Raw genomic sequence first — 21,063 nt, 5'->3', positions numbered from 1 at the left:
CCCAATAATATGAATAAGTAAATATGCTTCTCTTTTTTGATATTGTTACATTCATTTTACATTACAAAATTATGTCATTATAATTTGTTATTAATTTCATTTATAATTTTGATTTTAATTTAATATTTTTGTATTATCTTATTTCCGTTTCTTCTAGCGCTACTAGTTTGAGATTAGATAAGCCATAGTTTAAGGTAGAAAAAGATAAATTATCTTGATCTTTAATCCCAGTCTTTTAATCGTTATAATGCACTTAGGTACAAAAGGCATGAATTAAGTGTATTATTATTATTTTTTAATGATGTTCAGTATGTATCCAATTTTTATGTTGAATAGTGAGTGTAAACACTCAGTGAATAGATTCACATTCACTATAGACTATGTTCAACTTACTGAAGAAGGTAACAGGAAACCATTTTCAACCTCATTTTTCCTCAAGTTTAACCTCTTTCCTATTTCTTACCTGCTTTCAACCAACAACTGGGTATATATTTAAGATTAATTAAATTGGCATTTTCACAATTTTAATTGATTTTGTAAAGGTTATGAGAAATAATTTTTAACTTTTAGTATAAATTTCACATGCTTTTCATCAGATTAAAATCAGGTGATCGTGAACATTCATTATTATAAATGATTTTTTTTTTTGTCTTCAGTCATTTGACTGGTTTGATGCAGCTCTCCAGGATTCCCTATCTAGTGCTAGTCGTTTCATTTCAGTATACCCTCTACATCCTACATCCCTAACAATTTGTTTTACATATTCCAAACGTGGCCTGCCTACACAATTTTTTCCTTCTACCTGTCCTTCCAATATTAAAGCGACTATTCCAGGATGCCTTAGTATGTGGCCTATAAGTCTGTCTCTTCTTTTAACTATATTTTTCCAAATGCTTCTTTCTTCACCTATTTGCCGCAATACCTCTTCATTTGTCACTTTATCCACCCATCTGATTTTTAACATTCTCTTATAGCACCACATTTCAAAAGCTTCTAATCTTTTCTTCTCAGATACTCTGATTGTCCAAGTTTCACTTCCATATAAAGCGACACTCCAAACAAATATAAATTATATTGTTATTTAAATTATACTGTCGTAACACTAATGTTAATATAATAAATTATAAAATTTCAGATTTAACTATCAATTTGGAATCAAGTTTGTCAGGGTGCAAAAATTAATCTTTGTTTTACTTTTAAAGCCCTTTTTTGTTGTTAGCTTAATAAATTTTTCCATCCAATAAAAAACTACAGTTACAGGTCTCTAAATGAAGATAAAGGTACAACTCCACCAATTTTTGCATCACAACCTAACATTTTATCTTTTCTATGTTTCTCTCAGATCTTTAAGGCATTGTAGAGCCATGCAATATGACAGTTTAAAATTTTAACCAAAACTACCCTTAATTAAACTTATCCTCATGACCCTTTACTGTTCACAAGAAATGTAGTTTAAATTTATTGTGTTTTTAGTTTATCGAGTTATATTTGCTTTTTTTAAATTTCCCATAGATCAAATGAATAGCACGACCTTTTACAGTGAGCTAAATTTGACTGGAAATACATACAAGAACCACTATGATGTGAATTATTATAAGAAATAAGATATAGATAAATAAATAAACAATTATAGAAAATAGTTACATGTAGGTACTGATCAGATCAATTTTCTCTTCATATGCTTTTTTTATTATTTCTTTCCAGCTTGCTTGTGGCATTTTCTGTTTTATTGGTTCAATACGTTTCAGAAGAATTTTACATGCCTGTTGAACTGCCTGTTAAAAGCATAACAAACAATATATTACTGATTTATTGCAATCTATTATTTTTCTTTTTGCCAAACTTATAACTCACACTAAACCATATTGTATATAAATCTGGAAAACATTTTTCTCTTAACTGTGCCAGTAAACTGAATAAATTAAAACAATGCACAATGCGGTGTAATAATTTAAAACATTACACTTATTGTATTGTAACAAGTAAATTGTAAAATATGCATCTTCTTGACAAGGTTGCTTTCATTTATTGTAGCTTAATGTTTTGTAAAATTTTAAATTAAAACTGTGCTTTCACAGTTTAATATTACCTTGGCTAAATACAATTATAGGTATTATTTTTAATGTTTAAATCATTGTTGGCTGACATCTTATTATATACATCTAATATCTTATATTATCTTGTTGCTGTAAATTTTATATTTATACTAAAATTCAATGGCTTAAATCTATAATGTTTTCTATTAAACTCTCTAGTTAATTTTATCATAAATTAACTGTCAGGGAATAAACAAAGTGATCTATTGACTAATTGCAAAAAAGTATATTACTCACCTGCATTCATGACCTCTGTTTCTGCACATGCTAAACAAGATAATTGAAGTCAGTGATATTGTACTCATTTTCATTCTATAATCACTTACTGTTACCAACAAAATTGAAAAAGTCAGTTTGAAAAGTTAGTATTTTTTCAGGATTTTGACAATTGTACCATTGTATATGCTGTAAAAAATGCTATGGTTTTATCAGAGAAATGTTACTAGAGTTATTTAAATAGTATGACAGCATCCCCACTTCTTTTGTTGGAAGCAGAAATTAAATTGCATTAAGAATTTAAAATAATAGCGATATAACTATACAAGCAGGTTTATTAGTAGCTATTGTAGTATCACAGTTTGTTTCCTTCTTATAGTCAATATTTTCTGTGCATACATTAAAATGGAGGTACAACCACGAGGTAGGAGTACATTAATTTGTTCCTTTACATTTTCTGCATCAATTTTTCATTTGGGTATGATGTGTGGGACGTACCTGTGATAAAAGAGGCATCAATCAGATTTGTCTTCTATGAATAGTATTTGCTATACAACCAGATGAATGAGCTACACAGCCTATGGTAGATGTTGGCAATCTTTTTGTCAGTAAGGGTGCAAAATAAATTCAAAAGATATTGATGATGCATGAAAAGTTATTGAGGGCACCGCACTACCATTACACAATAAGCAGATATATTTGTCTTTAAAGTCTATAAAACAAAATTGTTCTTCCCAGTCAACAGGGTTATTTATAAAATCCGTTTAACCAGTACAATAAATATTTGATAGTGAAAAATGCGACTGTCTTGTATGATATGGTTACTAATAATATGTAAATAATAAAATATTCTCAATAATAATAATAATAATAATAATAATACTCAAAATACATAGCACTCAGAATACAGTAACATACTACCAATTTATCAGAAACGAGAATATTCCTGTATGCTAAGTAGCAAGTGTGTCAGTGTATGACATTGATTGCTATTTCCTGACATTGAGACTGTGCAATTATATTGCCTTATGTATGCACGACATCAATACAGTTATTGAGCTTAGTAGGTGTGTAATTTAATGAGGGTATATAAAAATCTCATCAAGGGCGCCATGGCACCTGCAGGTGCCACATTGCTGACCCCTGGCCTATGGTACCAAAGTGAAGGTGTAACTTGTAGTGGTAAATTTCAGTGGATTTTGCTTGTACATGTGCAACATCATATGCAACACAGCGAAGAAGGCTATGAGAAACCACTTCTTTCCTTAACTCCCATATTACATCTGATATGGGACTTGTTATTTTTGAAAATTAAAATTTTATTCTATAGTGATAATGTTATGTCACTTCTAACCATTTGGTTATGGCCTTCAACAATCACAATAAAATGAGTAAAACAGTCTAGAGTCACACCAGCTGTTCCTAAGCAGTAATGGCAATTTATACTGCACCCTAAACATTGGATTGCAAATCAAGAAATCCAGCCTATCTTGTAAAACAACTCAGGTTAAAATTCTAACTATGGTCTGGGATTTCATCAATTGTCATTTCTTTTGTATTATTTTGCTTGTTAACGTACAAATATAAAAGTTTATAATACTAAAGAAAATTAACTACACCTTTTTATTAGACTTGAATCTAGATCATTTAATAAAATAGAATAGTTGTAATAAAAGCTGATTAGTGATGTTAATAAGCACACATCCACCAGAGGAGTTGATATTAAACACCATTTTCTTTAGAAAGAAGTGTTTTTTTATGTTTTATATGTTATCATTAACATATGGATGTTTCAGAAGCCAATCAGCATAAATCGAAAAAATTCAAAATTGACTCAATATTACAGGTAATTGTGAGTCTATCAGGAGGTTATGTTGGTTTGTTGTGGGTTGTTTTTGTTAATAAAGTTGTGTTTTAATACAAATTTTTAGTTAAAATTGGCTTCAAGGAATCAAGAATCACATCTTGTTTTAGAAAATATTCATATTGATCCTGATTATCTGCCATCTGATGAATCTTCTTCAGGTAATGTATTTTAACATATCTTTGTGTTAGTTGAAAATAAAATCAAGTTATCAGCTTAGTATTTAATTTTTTTCTTTTATGTTTATAATTCAATCAAGGTTTTATAAATTCGGAAATAAGAAAATATCCAGTAATGCTCCTTTCAAAACTTCTAAAACCCCAACTATGATGTCATTGTTGTTATCTAATTTGAATTGATTTTTAAGTATTTATTAACAGTTCTAATTCATTTCTTACAAGAACAAATCTTATATTAACTTAGTTTTCACAATACTTAATTCCACAATACTTAATCAATTATAAACATTGTTCTGTAGTTGAGGGTACCAAATAATTTAAATAAAAGGCAATTTATTTTACAAAAATTAAATGTACACATCCCAATTATTAAAAAAAAACAAAAAACAAATGTAGTTCTCATGTCATACAAAATATTTTTAATATTCAGTAAAGTAAAAAATAACTTAAGTAACTGTATTACATAAGAAACTAATACATGTATATCTTTAGTTGATTAAAACTTAAAGTAAATATGCTTTTCCATTTAATTTTCATACATGCATTTCAGTATTTTATGTATTTTTAAAAATTTATACACAATCTTTTATAAATTTAATCCCTCGTGTAAACAAGAAAACTATGAACCATGTTCTATTCCTTGTTCTAGATGAAAATGAACAACTTCCCATGCATGCAAGTAATTCTAGTTGCAATGTTGAAAACCCCAAAAAAATCAAAATGAAATAAATGCAAATACGTAAACTGAAAATAACGCTGATGCAATAAATCAATATAAAATTTTAAGTCGAGGAAAAGATTAAGGAATCCGGATAAATGGAAGAGAACTAAAAATAGAATAAAACAAAACAGAGGTGAGTCTTACAGAAACAGAAGTGAAAAAATAATAGAAGCAAAACCTTTTAAGAATTCTGATTGCAAGTGTTGTAAAAATTGTTACCTAAATGTCAATGAAGGAGAGAGGGAAAAATTGTTTCACTCGTTTTTGGCTTTGGCAGATAATTCGGAGCAAAACTTTAATATTCATGGACTTGTGCAAAGTTCAGAAGTTAAACATCGGTGAAGCCGAGATTCATCCAGAGAATCTAAGTCAAAAACCTTTAAATATTTTTTGAATACTAGTACATCTGTTCAGATACATAAAAATTATTTCTTGAAACATTTCAATTCAGTGATGCTAGGCTTTACAAATGCTGCAGTCAATCTAATGTCACAGTCACATTTGATGGCAGAGGCCATAGAAGCCCAGGGAATAAGTTAGATATTCAGGTGTTATTAACCACATAAAGTCATTCCCATGCTACAAAAGCCACTAAACTCGAGCTGACAATCTTAGTAGGCATATCTCAGTTCAGACTTGAACATTTGAAAGATGTATATCTTTATGTTGAAAAGTGTACACAAGAAAAAACAAATCCTATCAAAGAAAAAAGTATTACGTAGTATTTTCAAAGAATTTTAACTTGCATTTTAAACCACCTTTAAAAAATACATAAAAAATGCCAGAAATGTGATGCACTGGAAAATAAAATCAAATTTACCGAGATGGAAGAAATGAGAAAGCAATGTATCACTGAAAAGGAAGTTCACTTGCGAAAAGCAGAGTTAGCTCGTAGTTCAATGAAAAAAGATAATAAAAAAGTTGAGAATTACTTGTATGTTTTCACAATTGATTTACAAAATACTCTAGTTTTTCCTAAACTCAGTTGCTCAGTTGTTTATTATAGAACAAATATGTACGGTTATAATTTTTGGTGTTACAGTTTCTTGCTAATACTGCTACTATGTATATGTGGGACAAAACACAGGGCTCACGAAGATCCTAAGAATTAGGTTCCTGTGTCATGTCTCACTTAAGACAAAATGCAACAAATCACAGGTAAATAGTTATGTACTTTGATAGTTGCACTGACCAAAACAGAAACCTAAGATGAATCTATTTTTATTACAGTTAGTAAATGATAGTACAATGGCTGCTGAAACCATTGACCATAAATTTCTTGTTTCGGGTCATACCTATTTGCCAAACGACAATGACTTTGCTATTATCGAAACCAAGGCTAAGAAATGCGAGTATATTTTTGGACCAGAAGATTGGTATAAAATCATTTGAAGTAATTATAGTTAAAAACATTGATTTTTTATCAACCAAAACTCTTTAACCTGCTATTACTAACAGAAAAATTGATACAGATGGAGCACCATTGTACTGGTTAAAAATTCAATGGTTGCATTTTAATAAAGGGCAGCCAAATAAAATTCATCTTAAATATACTTTAGATGAAGAGATGCCATTTTCTATGATAAACCTCAAGAAGTTACATCGAGTTGGTAAACCTCTTTAGTTGTCAACTATACCCACACAGAAATTATACAATGACAAGGACGATCACTCAGAAAAAAAAGAAGGACATTTTAGATTTGTTAAAGTTCATTCCTCCAACGTACCATCAGTATTATTATTCAATTAAAGTCGATTCTGAATGCTAATACTCGGGCAAGTACTTCCAGAAATACTGATTCAACACTAAATGAAGCAACAAGTAATAGTAATGATGATGACAGTGACTACATTGATTAAAAATATCTCATTATTATTATTATTACTGTTTAAAGGATTGATTAAAGTTTATTAATGTAATCAAACAAGAAAGAAATCTTGAAATATTATTTTATTTTGTATTATTTAATATGTACCATTTTATTCTCTTATAACCTTATAATACAAACTATTTTTTTTTGTTTTAAGATGATTTTTATTACATTTATTAAGTATTATTATTATTAAATATAATTGTCATGAAATTAAATAATTTTCAAGTAGGTACTCAATATAACACAACAGGTAAAAAAAATGTATAAATAAAATCAAGAAAATTTCACTGGACAGAACGTGTGTCACATTTTTTGTCAGTTACTGATTTTTTGTCTTGATTTTGTAAGTGTATGACTATAAATAAGATTCTATTATATTTCCTCTTTGTCTGATGGAAAGTTTGTAAAATTAGGTTTATTAATGAATATCATATGGCAATTCTAATAAAACTATTTCATTTTTCCTAATTGTTGACTTACACTGAATTACCTCTGAACCATCCATATGTATTACATATGTACATTTTCACTACATAAAAGTGTTGCGGTAATGTAATGTTGTATATATCTGGAACATTGTTATACATTAAAAAAAAAAATCTAAAGATGTTAAATGCAAAATGTCTGAGTATATATTTGCTGAATTGCATGGAAGTGCATGTATGCACTTATAAAATAAGTATGCAGTTATTCAGATCTATCTAATGAGTATTATTTAAAAAATCATTTACAGAACAATTAATATTGTTTTTGTAAAGGAAAATTTTAATATTTAAATAAATTGATCAAAAGATTTGTTATTATTCAATTTATTACAAATTGAAACTGAATTGCATTTTTGGACACCAAAGTATTATGCTTTGTAACTTAAAAATAGTTTTTTTGTTTTGGTGTTTAATAGAAATTAATTATATTTTATGAAAAAAGTTCAATGATAAGTATTTTTTAGATAATTATATATGATAGATCTCTCCAGAAGATTGTTTATTCAAAACTGCACTGCCAGTTTTCCATATAATTTGATTCTAATTTTGGAAATTAATAGAAATTACACTAATTATTTATGTAAATTTTTAATAAAGCATATATAATAATGCTCTTTTGAGTAGAATACTAACTGTACTTACATATGAAACTGCTTCACTAGTAATACTTCCACCTGTAGTACTATCATTTGCTGAAGCGATGCTCATTGTTCGTTTCACAGAAACATCTTCAAGTGGAATTCCAAATAAATATGCACATACTTGGGCAATCTATAAAAAATAATGGTAGATATAGTACCAGATATAATTTCTTGTTAAAGGTAAGTGAATATTAACTTTCAGTTAGTAACTTAGTGGCTTATAAAACATGGCTTCTATTAAAATAATATTATTAATCGTGTGCTACTTTACTGCTCCACTTACAGAGCAGTTTGCCTTGTACTCAAACCTAAATGGTTACGGATCATATAGATTTGAGTGCAAGACATAAAAGTTACAAATGTATCAGATTTTTTGAAAGATGTTTTTTAATAAATCATTATTTGTATGTAGGTAAATTTCAACACTAAAAGAAAATTTTAAGGAAATGAACATTTTTGTATTTACAATAAATTTTACTTATTATATATTGTTAAATTATTTATTTTTACATATTTCTTTAAAAATTATTTCATGTTTAGGAATAAGTTTTATTGCACTAATATAAAAATAATAAAAATCTGTGGTTTTATTTTTCAGTTTGTTGAGCATTGCCATTTATTCTACTTGAACTTTTGAAATCCACTTCTTGAGGTTAAGGGTTGCATGGAGTAACTAGATACAAATTCTAAACTTTAACAAGGGAGAATAGAAAGTTCCCATCAAAATTGTTGAATTTTTTGAATGAAGCAGGTACTATTATGTTTCATAAATAAAATGTTTGGCATCAGAAACAATATTCAAAATAATTTGTTTGCACTTTTCTTCCGAAGTAACCAAAAATGTGCGCGTCGATGTCATTTAATTTTTGAATATACCACCATTTGTTAAACTCATCTTACACAGAGTTAATGACATTTTTCAATAGCAAATCTTATACTGGTATAAAAAAAATCTGTAAATATATAATAAGAGAATATTCATCTTGAAGTGCTGGTCTTTTAATTGGATTGGTCTAGTCAACAAAGTCATCCATCTGAACACTAGGTCCATCACATCTTTCTTAATCATGAACATATGTATAATCTTTTAAAGATAATCAAATAGTTTATGCTAGGTGGTTTGCTTTAAAATGATCATTACAGTTCTAAATATAATGAATTATAACCAGTCATAACCATTTCTTTACTGTTTACTGGGAGTTCCTTTAAATAATACTTCAAACTCTTTACCAATTTACTGCGTAGTGATTCTTTATACGTAAAAACAATGCAATATGTATACATATTATTGTTGAGCAATAAAAATCCAGTAAAAAAAGTGTTTTTATTATACACAGTGATTCCAAATTGCATGGCAATCTCTAGGGAGATGATTCTATAGCAAAAAATAAGAATAAAATTTCATATAAACATAGGTCGAAAATGGTTGGTAGTGAGTGTTGGCTCAGGAAACATTTAGCCCTGCTTTCTAATCCCTCTGTAAAATTAAAATCCTACTGAGATTCTTAGGGTGCAAATTGAGTGGTAAATTTGGTGCTTCCTTATGGTATTGGTTCCAGATATCTATCTTACTTAAATTTTCAGAAAAATGGAGTAAAACACAAAAAGCTTTTGTCAGAAAATTCACTTTTTTAGGTTTGGAATAAAATAACTTTGTTAATTTACCAATAAACAAATAAAAATTTCTAGTTAACTTTGTAGAGAATTTTTAATTCTGAAAAAATTGATTTAAATAATTTAATTTACTAAATTTTTAATTTACTAAAATTAAACATAAATTAGAGAAATTTACCTTTAATTAGAAACAAAACATAGAGACTGGATTAGAAAAGTGATAAGACTTTAAACAGAACAATTTACACGAAAATGTAAAAAATTATAAAAATAAATTTGTAAGACATCCATAAAAAACATATTAAAAATGTTTATTTTTTCATAGGTTGGCATTAACAGCTGATCAACAATTAAGTTAAGTGTCTAGCATTCGAATATTCATTTGAATGGTGTTTAATTTCACAGAGGGAGCAGAAATTATGGCTAAATATTTCATTAGTCGACACTTGCTAACAAACTGTTTTCTGACCTAAATTTATATGAAATTTTTTTCTTATTTTTGGCTACAGAATCATCTCCCTAGTGATTGCAATTTGGAATCATTCTGTATATAAAATATATTATAAAAATTATACATAGATGATTATAAGAATTCTTGTTACTGACTTTTGTGTTGATACCCTGTCCTATTTCAACACCTCCATGAGATATTGCCACTGTACCATCATTACCATATATAGATACCAGTGCATGGAATTGACTTTCATACAAGAAAGGGTAGTTCATCGGTAACAGGCATATCCCTCGTTTTTTCCATCTATTATTCTGTTAACAATAACAAAAGTAAGTTATCTATGCAATAAAAATGAAATGTATTTTTTATATCATCTGATTATTATGTACTTGTCTAGACATTATATAAATATATTGGCAGAGTCCTCTATACTAAGTAGACTTAATGAGTTCACAACAGCCTAAGTACAGTACAACATAAATTCATAAAAAATCAAAACTATCATTACAATAAAAAAGAAATCTTCATAAATGTTTTTTTGAAAATAAAAACTGAAATTAAATTAGAAAAAGAGTTTTAGTGAAAACTCTTAAAAATAAACTTTAAAACTAGTTAAACTTTTAAAAATTTGTTATTAAATTGACAAATTAACCTGCATTTTAACTTCAGAAATGTTGGATTGCAAAATTATATTATATTATTGTAAAACAAAAATTATTTTTGTTTTACACACCTGTTTATACAATAATTATTATTCTTTTTCTTTTTTTTGTAAGCAATTAAATTTTATTATCTAATAAATTTACAGTAAAATTATTTATTTTACTAACATAATATTAAGAAACTGAAAAGGTTTAGATATTAATATTAAAAAAAATTACAAAAAGATTTCCAAAGAGTTACTATCTTGTATGACATCATAACAATTTTATACATTTCTTATAATAATAATTATAATGTAATAATATAAATCTAAAAAGGAAAAATTTTTTAAATGTTAATTGAGTTGCTTACTTTAGTTAAGTTAAATGTATGTAATGAATAGATTATTACTGTAAACTAACTGCAATAAAAGTTAAATAATATTTTATGAAAAAATGTTGGGTTACAAATGTAACTTTAAATTACTGAACAATTAAACAGGCTACATTTTGGATTTGAACTGACATCATCATCAACAAAGTACATCATTACGAAAAATTTTGACCATTTACAAAACAAAATATACGAACTAATATTATGATAATAGGATATTTAAAGAACGCTATCAACAATCAGTGTTACTATAATTGATTCTATTTCCAGTTGATTTCTATCTACAAGATAGCTGAAAATGATGCTGGAAAACTTCACATTAGAACTGTAACAGGTAGGTTGTAAGTGATACCTCCATCATTCAAAAATGCAACTGAAGTATGTAAACACTCAAATGTTGAGAGAACAAAGTGGGATATAAATACATATTGAGTCTCCAGTGATGATTTATTTACTAACAGGAAAATTCAATTACCAGAAACCTTTGACATTATAATTGGATAAGATTGTGAAATACTTTATTTGTTTATTATTTATGTTCTGTGTGTTTATAAGTGTCTGGGACCCAGCTGAGCTACAACAATAAGAAAAATAACAAGAACTAATTTATTTTACAGTTCACTGCACAATATGTGCTAAAAACCAGTGCAAAAATTGTGTCACATCAATTAACATCAACCAATAATATTAGTATCACTTACAGCTTAGAATAAGAAAGGATAATTCTTCAGTTAACATTGTGTAATTCCATAATATTCTCCTAACTTTTATACCTTTTTTTGTACTAATGGGTCTATTGAATAAAAATAAGTAACTACTGTTAAGAGACTACTTATCAGAATAAATAAATATAAGTTATCTATTGATTGTAATTGAATTAAAGCAATCTTTTAATTAAAAGTATACACTGGAAAAATTTGTGGTGGATAAGTATTCTTTTGTAAGTAATTACTTAATTTGTAAGTACTCTTTTAATATTAATAGAATAAGTGTGTGATTTCGGTAACATAAACAAACATGTTTGACTATGTTTAGTTATAACTGTAGCTATAATTATTTTAAGAGAAAGGATTTTATTTAGTAATATGATATTGTGAATAGTATCAAACATGTTTTTGAGTGAGGAAAAACGAACTGCCTGCAAATACTAGTTGTGGACGGCTTTTATTTGCAAAGCTTTTGAAAGATTGTCCTGTCATTTTCAATTAATCCATGATCCCAGAAATTGTACAGGCCAAAAAAAAAGGCATGGATAGAAATAAAAGATGAATTTGTCAAAAGTTCTGGAAAAAATTGTACTGTTAGAAAGTTAAAAAACTTCATAATAATTTGAATACAGATGTAAAGCGGAAAATGGACAGAAATACTACAGGAAAAAATTGGGAAAAAGTGTTTCTGGAAATGTTAAATTACAAAAGTTTGGTTTTCCAGAAATTGCAGGAAGCTGCAATAATACTATCATATGTGATCAATAAATAAACTTCATTAAAAAATCAGATCGGAATTTGGATCATGAAAAGCAGAATGAAAATGTATATTCTGAATTACCACCTGCACAGATTACAGTATTTAAACGACAAAAGAAAAAGAAGTTAAATTTAGAAATTTATCTACATCAGAACATCAACATCTTGTTTTACTTGAGCAACAAAATACTGCCAGGTTCCAAACAAAAAAAGAACAACTTATCAGAGATAGAATATCAGCTATGGCTAAATCTGACTCTATACAGTCAAGTTCAAATGTTTTAAATTATAGTAGCGAAACTAACTTGAGTGGAACGAGATGGTTTGCTGTCAGAATTACAAATATACATACAGTTGTAATAGAAATGACAAAAAGAAATATTAATTTATAGATTTATAGATAATTGTAATTTATAGATTATTAATTGTAATGTTTTTCAAGTAAATAAATATCCTGTTGCTGAAAAAAGAATACAATAAATTTTTTTAATAATAAAAAATACTGAAAAAAAAAATTTAATAATAAAAATATTTAAATTATAAATGGAAAAAATTAAAAACAAAAAAGAAACATGACGCCTCAGCATAGCTCAGTTGGTAAGTTTTTGGGTTGAATCAGCTGATTACACAAACGCTGAGGTCCCGGGTTCGATTCAACTAACTCAGTCCGACACCAACTGAGCTACACCAAGGTTTCATTTCTTATATACTCATTTCAAAATTTTTTATCGGTTATTTATTTAAAATATTCAATATTATCCTGTAAATATCTGCTAATGTTGTGTTACAACTTTTTCTAAAGGTAGTTCCACTTGTTTCCTAAAATTGGAAACCTCTGCACAAGCTAGTTGAATACTGTTTCAACTATGTCTGTCTCCATGGCATGCTTGACTTTGAACAGTTTCTGTTTTCTGTTTACAGAGTTTTAAATGATGTTAATAATCATTGTGAAATTTCGTACCCAAAATAGAAACTACCTCTAAATTGTAACATAATCTGGTATACTAAACTCTGAATCCAAATCCTGCAATCATGTACGCTTCTGGGTCTCCAAGCATTTACATTAGTAATCATTTCAGTTGAATTACAAGCGACTTGCACATTGAGGCTCGCAAATCCTTTTCTGTTAATATAGTCATCTCCCAATGCAGATAGTTTTTTAATTCTGACATGTGTGCAATCGAATGCACCGATAATTGTTTGTATCTGAAATCTGTTAACTACTCCTCTCTAGCAACTTTCATTGCCTGTAAGTCGGATAGAAATCTGATTCGTAAATGTGCTTTCTCCTTTATGCTGTTGGCTACGCTATTTATAACTACAGTTATAAATACTCTGCTGTTGAGTGGTGAACACCAAATCTTGCACAACTCCAGTTTTGAAATTCATTGTCACTTACGAATTGCAAAAATATCTCAATTTTCTGGTGTGAGTTGAGAGCTCCTCCTCTAGTTTTGTCTGCTTTTCTCAAAAAGTGATCTGGAAGGTAATTTATGTTTCTGCTTTCAAATAGTAATAAAATCTTTGAATTACTGTGGCTAATATCCTTTCTCTCCAAGTAAGGATATATAAACCTTCCCATACGTCTCAAATTAATATACAATAGTCACCAGTACTGTAATCCAAGTATTCTCAATAGCTACATTAAAAATAAATGTTAACTTATTCATTTAAGCCAGTTCTTGTTTTTATTCAACTAAAAATAAGACATTACTGGAAAAACTCTAACTTCTTATAATCCTTTTGTTTTATTCAATTCATTGTAAATGCTATAAGTAAGAAGTTAATACATCTTTTATTCAATCGACTCGATATGAAGTACAAATTTAACTCAAGCCCTACTAATACTGGGTTTGGCTTGAGTTAATCTTTACCCTACGTATTTTAATCCTTTTCACAGAGAATATCCATCACTTACACTGCCAAGACTACACTGGTTAAACTGCAAGTATAAGAAGTGACATGGTCAGAAGCAATCACAAAGTTCATTAGAACTTTGATGATAAGAGTCCACAGAACTGGACAGAACGCGAAAATCAGAAAAAAAACTAAAAAATAAGCATGAATTCATTATATTTCAGTTCAGTTAGAATTGTAATAAAGAATACTTGTTTTTCAAAGTTTTTTCCACTTGGTGAACCGTAGGACTCGAATATGTCATTTTTTAAAGGTGATTACAAATCACCTCGCTAGATAGCAGTACTTGATACTATTAGGTAGCATACAAAAAATTGATAATGTACTTGAAATAATGAAATTTAAAAGAAAATATATTACAACTTGTTTTAATAGTAAATTAAAGTACTGACGTGTAACAATTTTTTTAATTACCATCACTTCTTTAAAAAAAAATATAATAGTATTAATTTGCAAGAGAAGTACTAGTTTTATAAAAAAAGGAATAAATAAAATAGAAATAAATTCGACTGGAAAGTTTTTATTCTACAGTTAGAATTATTTGAACTAATTGATGGAGAAATAAAAAAAAGTTTAAATGAACTTTTTTAAGATTAAATGATCTTATATAAAAATGAATGTTTGTTTGTTTGTATGCATTACTAGACCATTCATCTGATTGCGATGAAACTTTTGTGAATTGTTGTTTGCATGCCCATGAAGGTTTCTGAATTAGTTTGGATTAATTTTACTTATTGTATTCGCTATTATGGTCAGGCTTGGATCTTTTTTATATACCACAGAACTCATGAATGATAAAGATACTACTTGGGCAGTGGCTTGTTGTGTATGAATTGAAATTAATTACAAGTTAAAAATACATTTTACCTTTGATTAAATAGGGCCTTCTGATGACTAATTTTCAAATTGTTATATATATATTTTTATAAACCTCATCAGTGTAAGTTTTAAATACTAGTTTTGAGACAAACAGCCATCTGTAAATATTGTAGTTTATGTCTGATGGTTTTGAATAGGTTCTTGAAGGGCTTTCATTGTTAGGCTAAGAGAAACACTAAATAAAGAATACCTTTTTCAAAATGTTCTTTATTCAGTTCTATACTATGACCTATCTGAAGACATCATTTATTTAAAATATTCTTAACAACAAATATGAAGAAATATATAAAATCAATAATTAATCACTGATTTATTATAATTTTTGTCACTGTTTATGTGTATAATATAAAAATTCTGATTATTTAAAATAATTCTATTCTGCAGACCCTGCTATGATTCTTTCTATAAATAATCCGTAAATGCATGAATATTTATTAAATGAATAATTTCATTATTATCACCTGATTAAATGACTTAACATCCAGTAACCTCTTTTCATAATCAGATGATTGTTTAAGATCTTCAATCATCGATGGAATGGGTTGATTTTTTTCAGGATTTATGTTAGCCAGTTTGACAGATACTGGATCTTTGTTCACAACTTTAGCAATATGTTCCATTATATTTTCTATTGAAGCAACACCTTCAGTTGTATCTGAAGAAAAAAAAAATATTATAGGGTGTGCCAAGGCTTTATTTTAAAATCATTATACATCTCAGAAACACTAAGTTTACTATGTCTTATTTCATAAATTTAAAAATTTATTAGTAAAAAAAAGTACCAGAAATATTCATCATTCCTGATTCAGCCTTCATCATAATTTAAAATGAAAACTAAATTTTGTTTTTCTCTTTTGTTATTTTCATTAATTATAGTAGTGAAATTGTAACTCAAAAAATATTTATTAATCAAAATAAGTCTCAAATTCTTAGTCATCTTTGACATTAATTAAATAGAAATATTTATAAATGGAAGATTGCAAGCATAATTTCTGATGTAGGGTTAGGATTATCATGTTTTCATCTACTGTACAGTTCACATCATCATTTGTACTGAAACACATAACTGAAATATGTGTTGCATATCTAGGCCATAGACTAAATATGAATTTGTATCAGAAAAATTAAGAAATTTCTCATATCTCCGATTGTGCATTGATGTGTTCTGCTTCTTCAACTGGAAGTCATATTTGAATAGTGTAGTAATGTTAGGATGTTTAGAAGAAAATATTAGTAATCAGATGAGCTTATGATTAGGTTCTACTGTTTAGCAACAAAGAACTCATTGTTTTAGTGGATTTGGCCCATTGTATGGCATATGGCTTTATTTTCTATTGAGAAGTTGTTTCATCAACTCTAGACCAGTATAATACCACTTAAATACATGCTGTTATATTTTCTTACTAAAAAAATAATTAGTCTTTATGTATTACAGTGCTTCTTCTGTTTACTTGAGAAAAATAAAAAAATGTACTTTTCAATGACCATTTTTTTTTGCAGTGAGTGAAGCTTCAATTTGATTAGGAGTGATTTTAATGTATTTTTAAGGAAAATCTCAACAAAATATCAATTATTCTTGTAAACATTAAAATTTTATCTAATTTGATTGGAATAATAAAGGCATTTAAAAAAATTAAATGCTATAGAAAATAAGACACTTACTTGGAGCTCTGCACCAGGTATTAGAAGGCGTATCCGTTCGCACAATGAATCCATTAACTGACCAGGTACTAAAGTCATATATGTTACGAAAACTATTAAGTGTAGCTGGAATAAGAATTTCATTAGGAACAAGTCCTGAATCCTGGTATAGTTGGGTTTGCATATATTGAATCACTCCATTTTCATCAACTCCTACCTGCAAAAACATGACTATGTGAAAATATGTAAAAATTTGTTTACAGTTAAACCTAAAAAACCCTATAAACACATTCTATTGTAAACATATAAAACATATGTAAAACATACTATACACTTGATGCAAGAACACTTGCGAAAATATAATGCTCTGAAGTTCTCTCATTGTCAGTATAAAATTATGATAAAATACTCACTTATAATAAAGCAATGTATATTATGTATGTCTAATACTACAAACATAATCAATTGGAAATTTCTAAAATCTAAAACCTGTTTTTATTGTTATTAATAAAAACTATTTATTATAATTAATTATGAAATTGTAATTAAAATAATTATAGTTTGCATTTTTTGGTGCAAACATAATGATATTGCAGGTAACTTGACATGAAATAAAGTCACTCCCATAAATGGCACAGTCATCCCCAAGAATAACAAGCATCTCATACCAGGTTTATTGAGGAGAGTGAAAAATGAAATAGTTTCTTGTTGCCTTCTTCACTGAGCCAAATATGTTTCTGCATATCAGGATGTCTACAAAATTTCAGATGATATTCAGACCTGCAAGTGACACCTTCACTCACTTTCATTGTAAAGCGATTGGGTTTTTTTTTTCTGATTAGCCTCCGGAACTACCATAAAGTATTACTTCAGAGGATGAATAAGGATAATATGTATGAATGTAAATGGAGAGATGGACTGTATAAACAACATCATTAGTGTCAGAGACAGAAACTGATTAGAGGCACTATAACTCAAATGCCTTTATAGCAACAAATTAATACATTCCTTTCTCTGGGAAATAATGTATTATAAAAAAGTTTCCATTCATAGAGGTAAATAAAAATATCAACTTAATTTCCAAAAATCATCTCAGTTGGCATTGTCATTATTTAAAATTTCCTACCAAGGCAGACAATGGACTGATTTAAACTTTAGTGATAAGCAGTCACAATTACTGGGTCACATTCTCAAAATCCTTTTCTTCCACTATTTTTTTATTAAATTTGTTTTGTGAAATTATTTTCTAAATTTTTGAAGCAAATTATAATTATTGTACATTTATTTTGCTTTCCAAGTGTTAATATTGATTTATTCAAATTAATGAGTTTTCATTGTAAGTATGTGTATTTTATGATAAATTTACACACACCCACACACGCGCGCGCGCGCGCACGCACACGCACAGTATATATATATATACTAGCAAAAACTACTGAAGATAAACTGATGAAAATTTGAGTACTTCTTGTGGTGTAAGTGCACAGCAAGAAAGGGTTTTTTGAAATTTTGAGTTTAAAGGGTTAAAATGGGTAAAATGAAATTTACTGCTTTCTCAGTAACTTAAACAGTACTTAAACAGCACTCTCAGTAAACAGTAATTTCTCAGTAACAAATTTTTGTGTGTATAATCTTTCATGTGAATATCTAAAAATAATTTTTAGATTTTTGAATTATTTTTTTTTAATGTGGCAATTTTTTTACATTTCTAATGAAAATATAACAAATGAAAATATAAACTTTATATCTGGCGTGTGTATCTTCATGTGAATATCTAAAAACCAATTACTAGATTTTTGAAATTCGACCTTGAAAAATTTCAAACAGTGATTTCAATGTGAACAAATTTTCACATTTCTGACTATACTAAACAAGATATTCATTTCAGTTGGGCTGGCAAATACAAAGATAAATAGCTAAAAACTATTTTTGAATTACAAAATTTTAAGGGGTAAAAAAACAATCTTTTTAAAATTTTTGCTGTTTTCTGCTACTGCTACTTAATTTTTATGAAATTTGATACCATTGTGATGGTAATATATGTTTGTAATTCTGATTATGTCTTTCACAAGCAAAGCTGTGACGGGAAATCTAAAAACCAATTACCAGCTTTGTACTGACCAAACTGTTGCTCTGAAGAAATACAAAATACTGACAATTTTTATAAATTGAATGGAATTTAATTTTTATTTATCATTATTGCACAAGCATGAGTTGAACAGAAGGGAGTCCAGGAGGCAGAGTCCCCTGGCCAGATGGAAAGGGCAAGCAAAGCAAGCTACGACTGGCTAAACATCCCTTGACAGCAACAAGAAATGCAAGTAACCATATGGACAAGCGAAGCTGTGATGGAGATGCTAGTTAATGATAAAAGAACTTTACTGCGATATTTAGTAAATGCTCTAACCTCCTATTATACTTTGTTTATACATGTTTGGAAAACTGATTTAAAATATATTGGTGTGACTAATCGATCATTTTCATTTAGGTTCAAAGAACATATTAACTGCATAAATAAAGGAAATAAAAGACCGTTCTAATTTTGCTAAACATATATTAGAATATAAACATAATTACAATCTAGACGATTTCTTTAATATATTAGAATATACTAACAACTTTTATAAAACTAATATTTTAAAGAAATTTTACATTTACTTAAATAACAAACTGATGAATGAACAAACTAAATTTGAGAATGACATATTATTTAAACAAATTGTTAACAATAATTAATAATTATCGGGTTGGCTGAATTGCTTTAGTTTTTATTATCATAATTGAGATTCCTTTATTGACAAGACATATTTTACTTTAACGTTTTACATATTTTAATTTTATTATCATGATGATCAATTGATTACATATATAAAATTTTACTTAATTTACAATATTCTATTTCTACTATTTTAAATGGATTTTTACATATCTTATAATTAATTAGATATTCCTGAAGATGGATAATAATCTGAAAGCACTCGAATAATTTAAACTTTTATATGTTGCTAAGATGAACTTAATTATTTATATATTAGAAATGTATTTCTAGGCTCTTTTATACAAACAGGCTCTTTTAAAGTAAATTTACTTTATAACAAAACCAAGTGAGATGTCATGGTCTTACCTAGCTCTCTTTTGGCAAGTTACTAGTTGAGTTTTTGAAATCAAAAAAGTAGCTAGTAGTTACAATTTAGCATCAGTAGTAAACAGATCAAAAATTTAAAAAAAAGTAGTATTCCGAAAAAATATTAGAATGTTTGTTTTTGTGTACCTACCTTCTGCAGTATTAGAAATTCATTATTTAATAAAGGATAGGAAGACCTTCTTTGCTTTTTTACAAACAACATAAATGCATTACGCAAGAAATAATTCATTGCTACATTTTAGATACAGGACTGCAATAACAAAATTAATTAATAAAATCATTGTTATGTATTGTCTCACCTCATAATCTATATGACAGGGGAATCGTTTACCAACCATTTCACAATTAGTCACTAAATCAAGATTCAAATGCACAGGACGTCTACTAAGATGTGCTGCAAGTGCACATATTGCTGATACCTGATTATTTCTTGAAATTTTAGCTCCATATGCACCACCAACTCGCTTCACACTAACATTTATCCTAAAAAAAAAGAAAACATTATATTCTAATATATTAATTTATATTTTATTTTTTCTTATGTATTTTATTATTTTCATAATTTTGAAACAAATGTTCTAAAAAATTTTTACAGTGTATTTACTATAATTTAGTAACCTAGGGCCTGGGTTACTAAGATGGCTCATCAAAACAAGAAAGAAATTCTAATCAATAGAATCATTGGAAACAACAGTACTTAAATTGATATATTTCTATCAGCTGCTGCAGTATTTTATCACCTGTTTTGTAACAGTGGCATCTAATATGCACAAATATGTCGTTGTGGTAATCTGATTGAATGTCCTAGATTGTAGCTTTGAGAAAGGCTGACTGTT

The 21,063-nt window shown here is 27.9% G+C and overlaps 1 protein-coding gene across 1 annotated transcript in view; it reads right to left on the bottom strand.

Annotated features, from left to right (window-relative positions):
- LOC142317477 (xanthine dehydrogenase-like) overlaps nt 1-21,063 on the bottom strand; it is a 152,709-nt gene that overhangs the window by 26,604 nt on the left and 105,042 nt on the right. The window contains exons 17-22 of the mRNA XM_075354045.1: nt 20,527-20,710; nt 17,104-17,299; nt 15,903-16,096; nt 10,297-10,455; nt 8,078-8,206; nt 1,645-1,775 (exon numbers count right to left, since the gene is read on the bottom strand). Coding sequence (XP_075210160.1) covers nt 1,645-1,775; nt 8,078-8,206; nt 10,297-10,455; nt 15,903-16,096; nt 17,104-17,299; nt 20,527-20,710 — 993 coding nt within the window. The remainder of the gene's footprint in view (nt 1-1,644; nt 1,776-8,077; nt 8,207-10,296; nt 10,456-15,902; nt 16,097-17,103; nt 17,300-20,526; nt 20,711-21,063) is intronic.

The sequence above is a fragment of the Lycorma delicatula genome, chromosome 1 (assembly GCF_047948215.1).
Source record: "Lycorma delicatula isolate Av1 chromosome 1, ASM4794821v1, whole genome shotgun sequence".
Taxonomy (NCBI): domain Eukaryota; kingdom Metazoa; phylum Arthropoda; class Insecta; order Hemiptera; family Fulgoridae; genus Lycorma; species Lycorma delicatula.
This window is presented reverse-complemented; position numbering and strand designations above follow the sequence as displayed.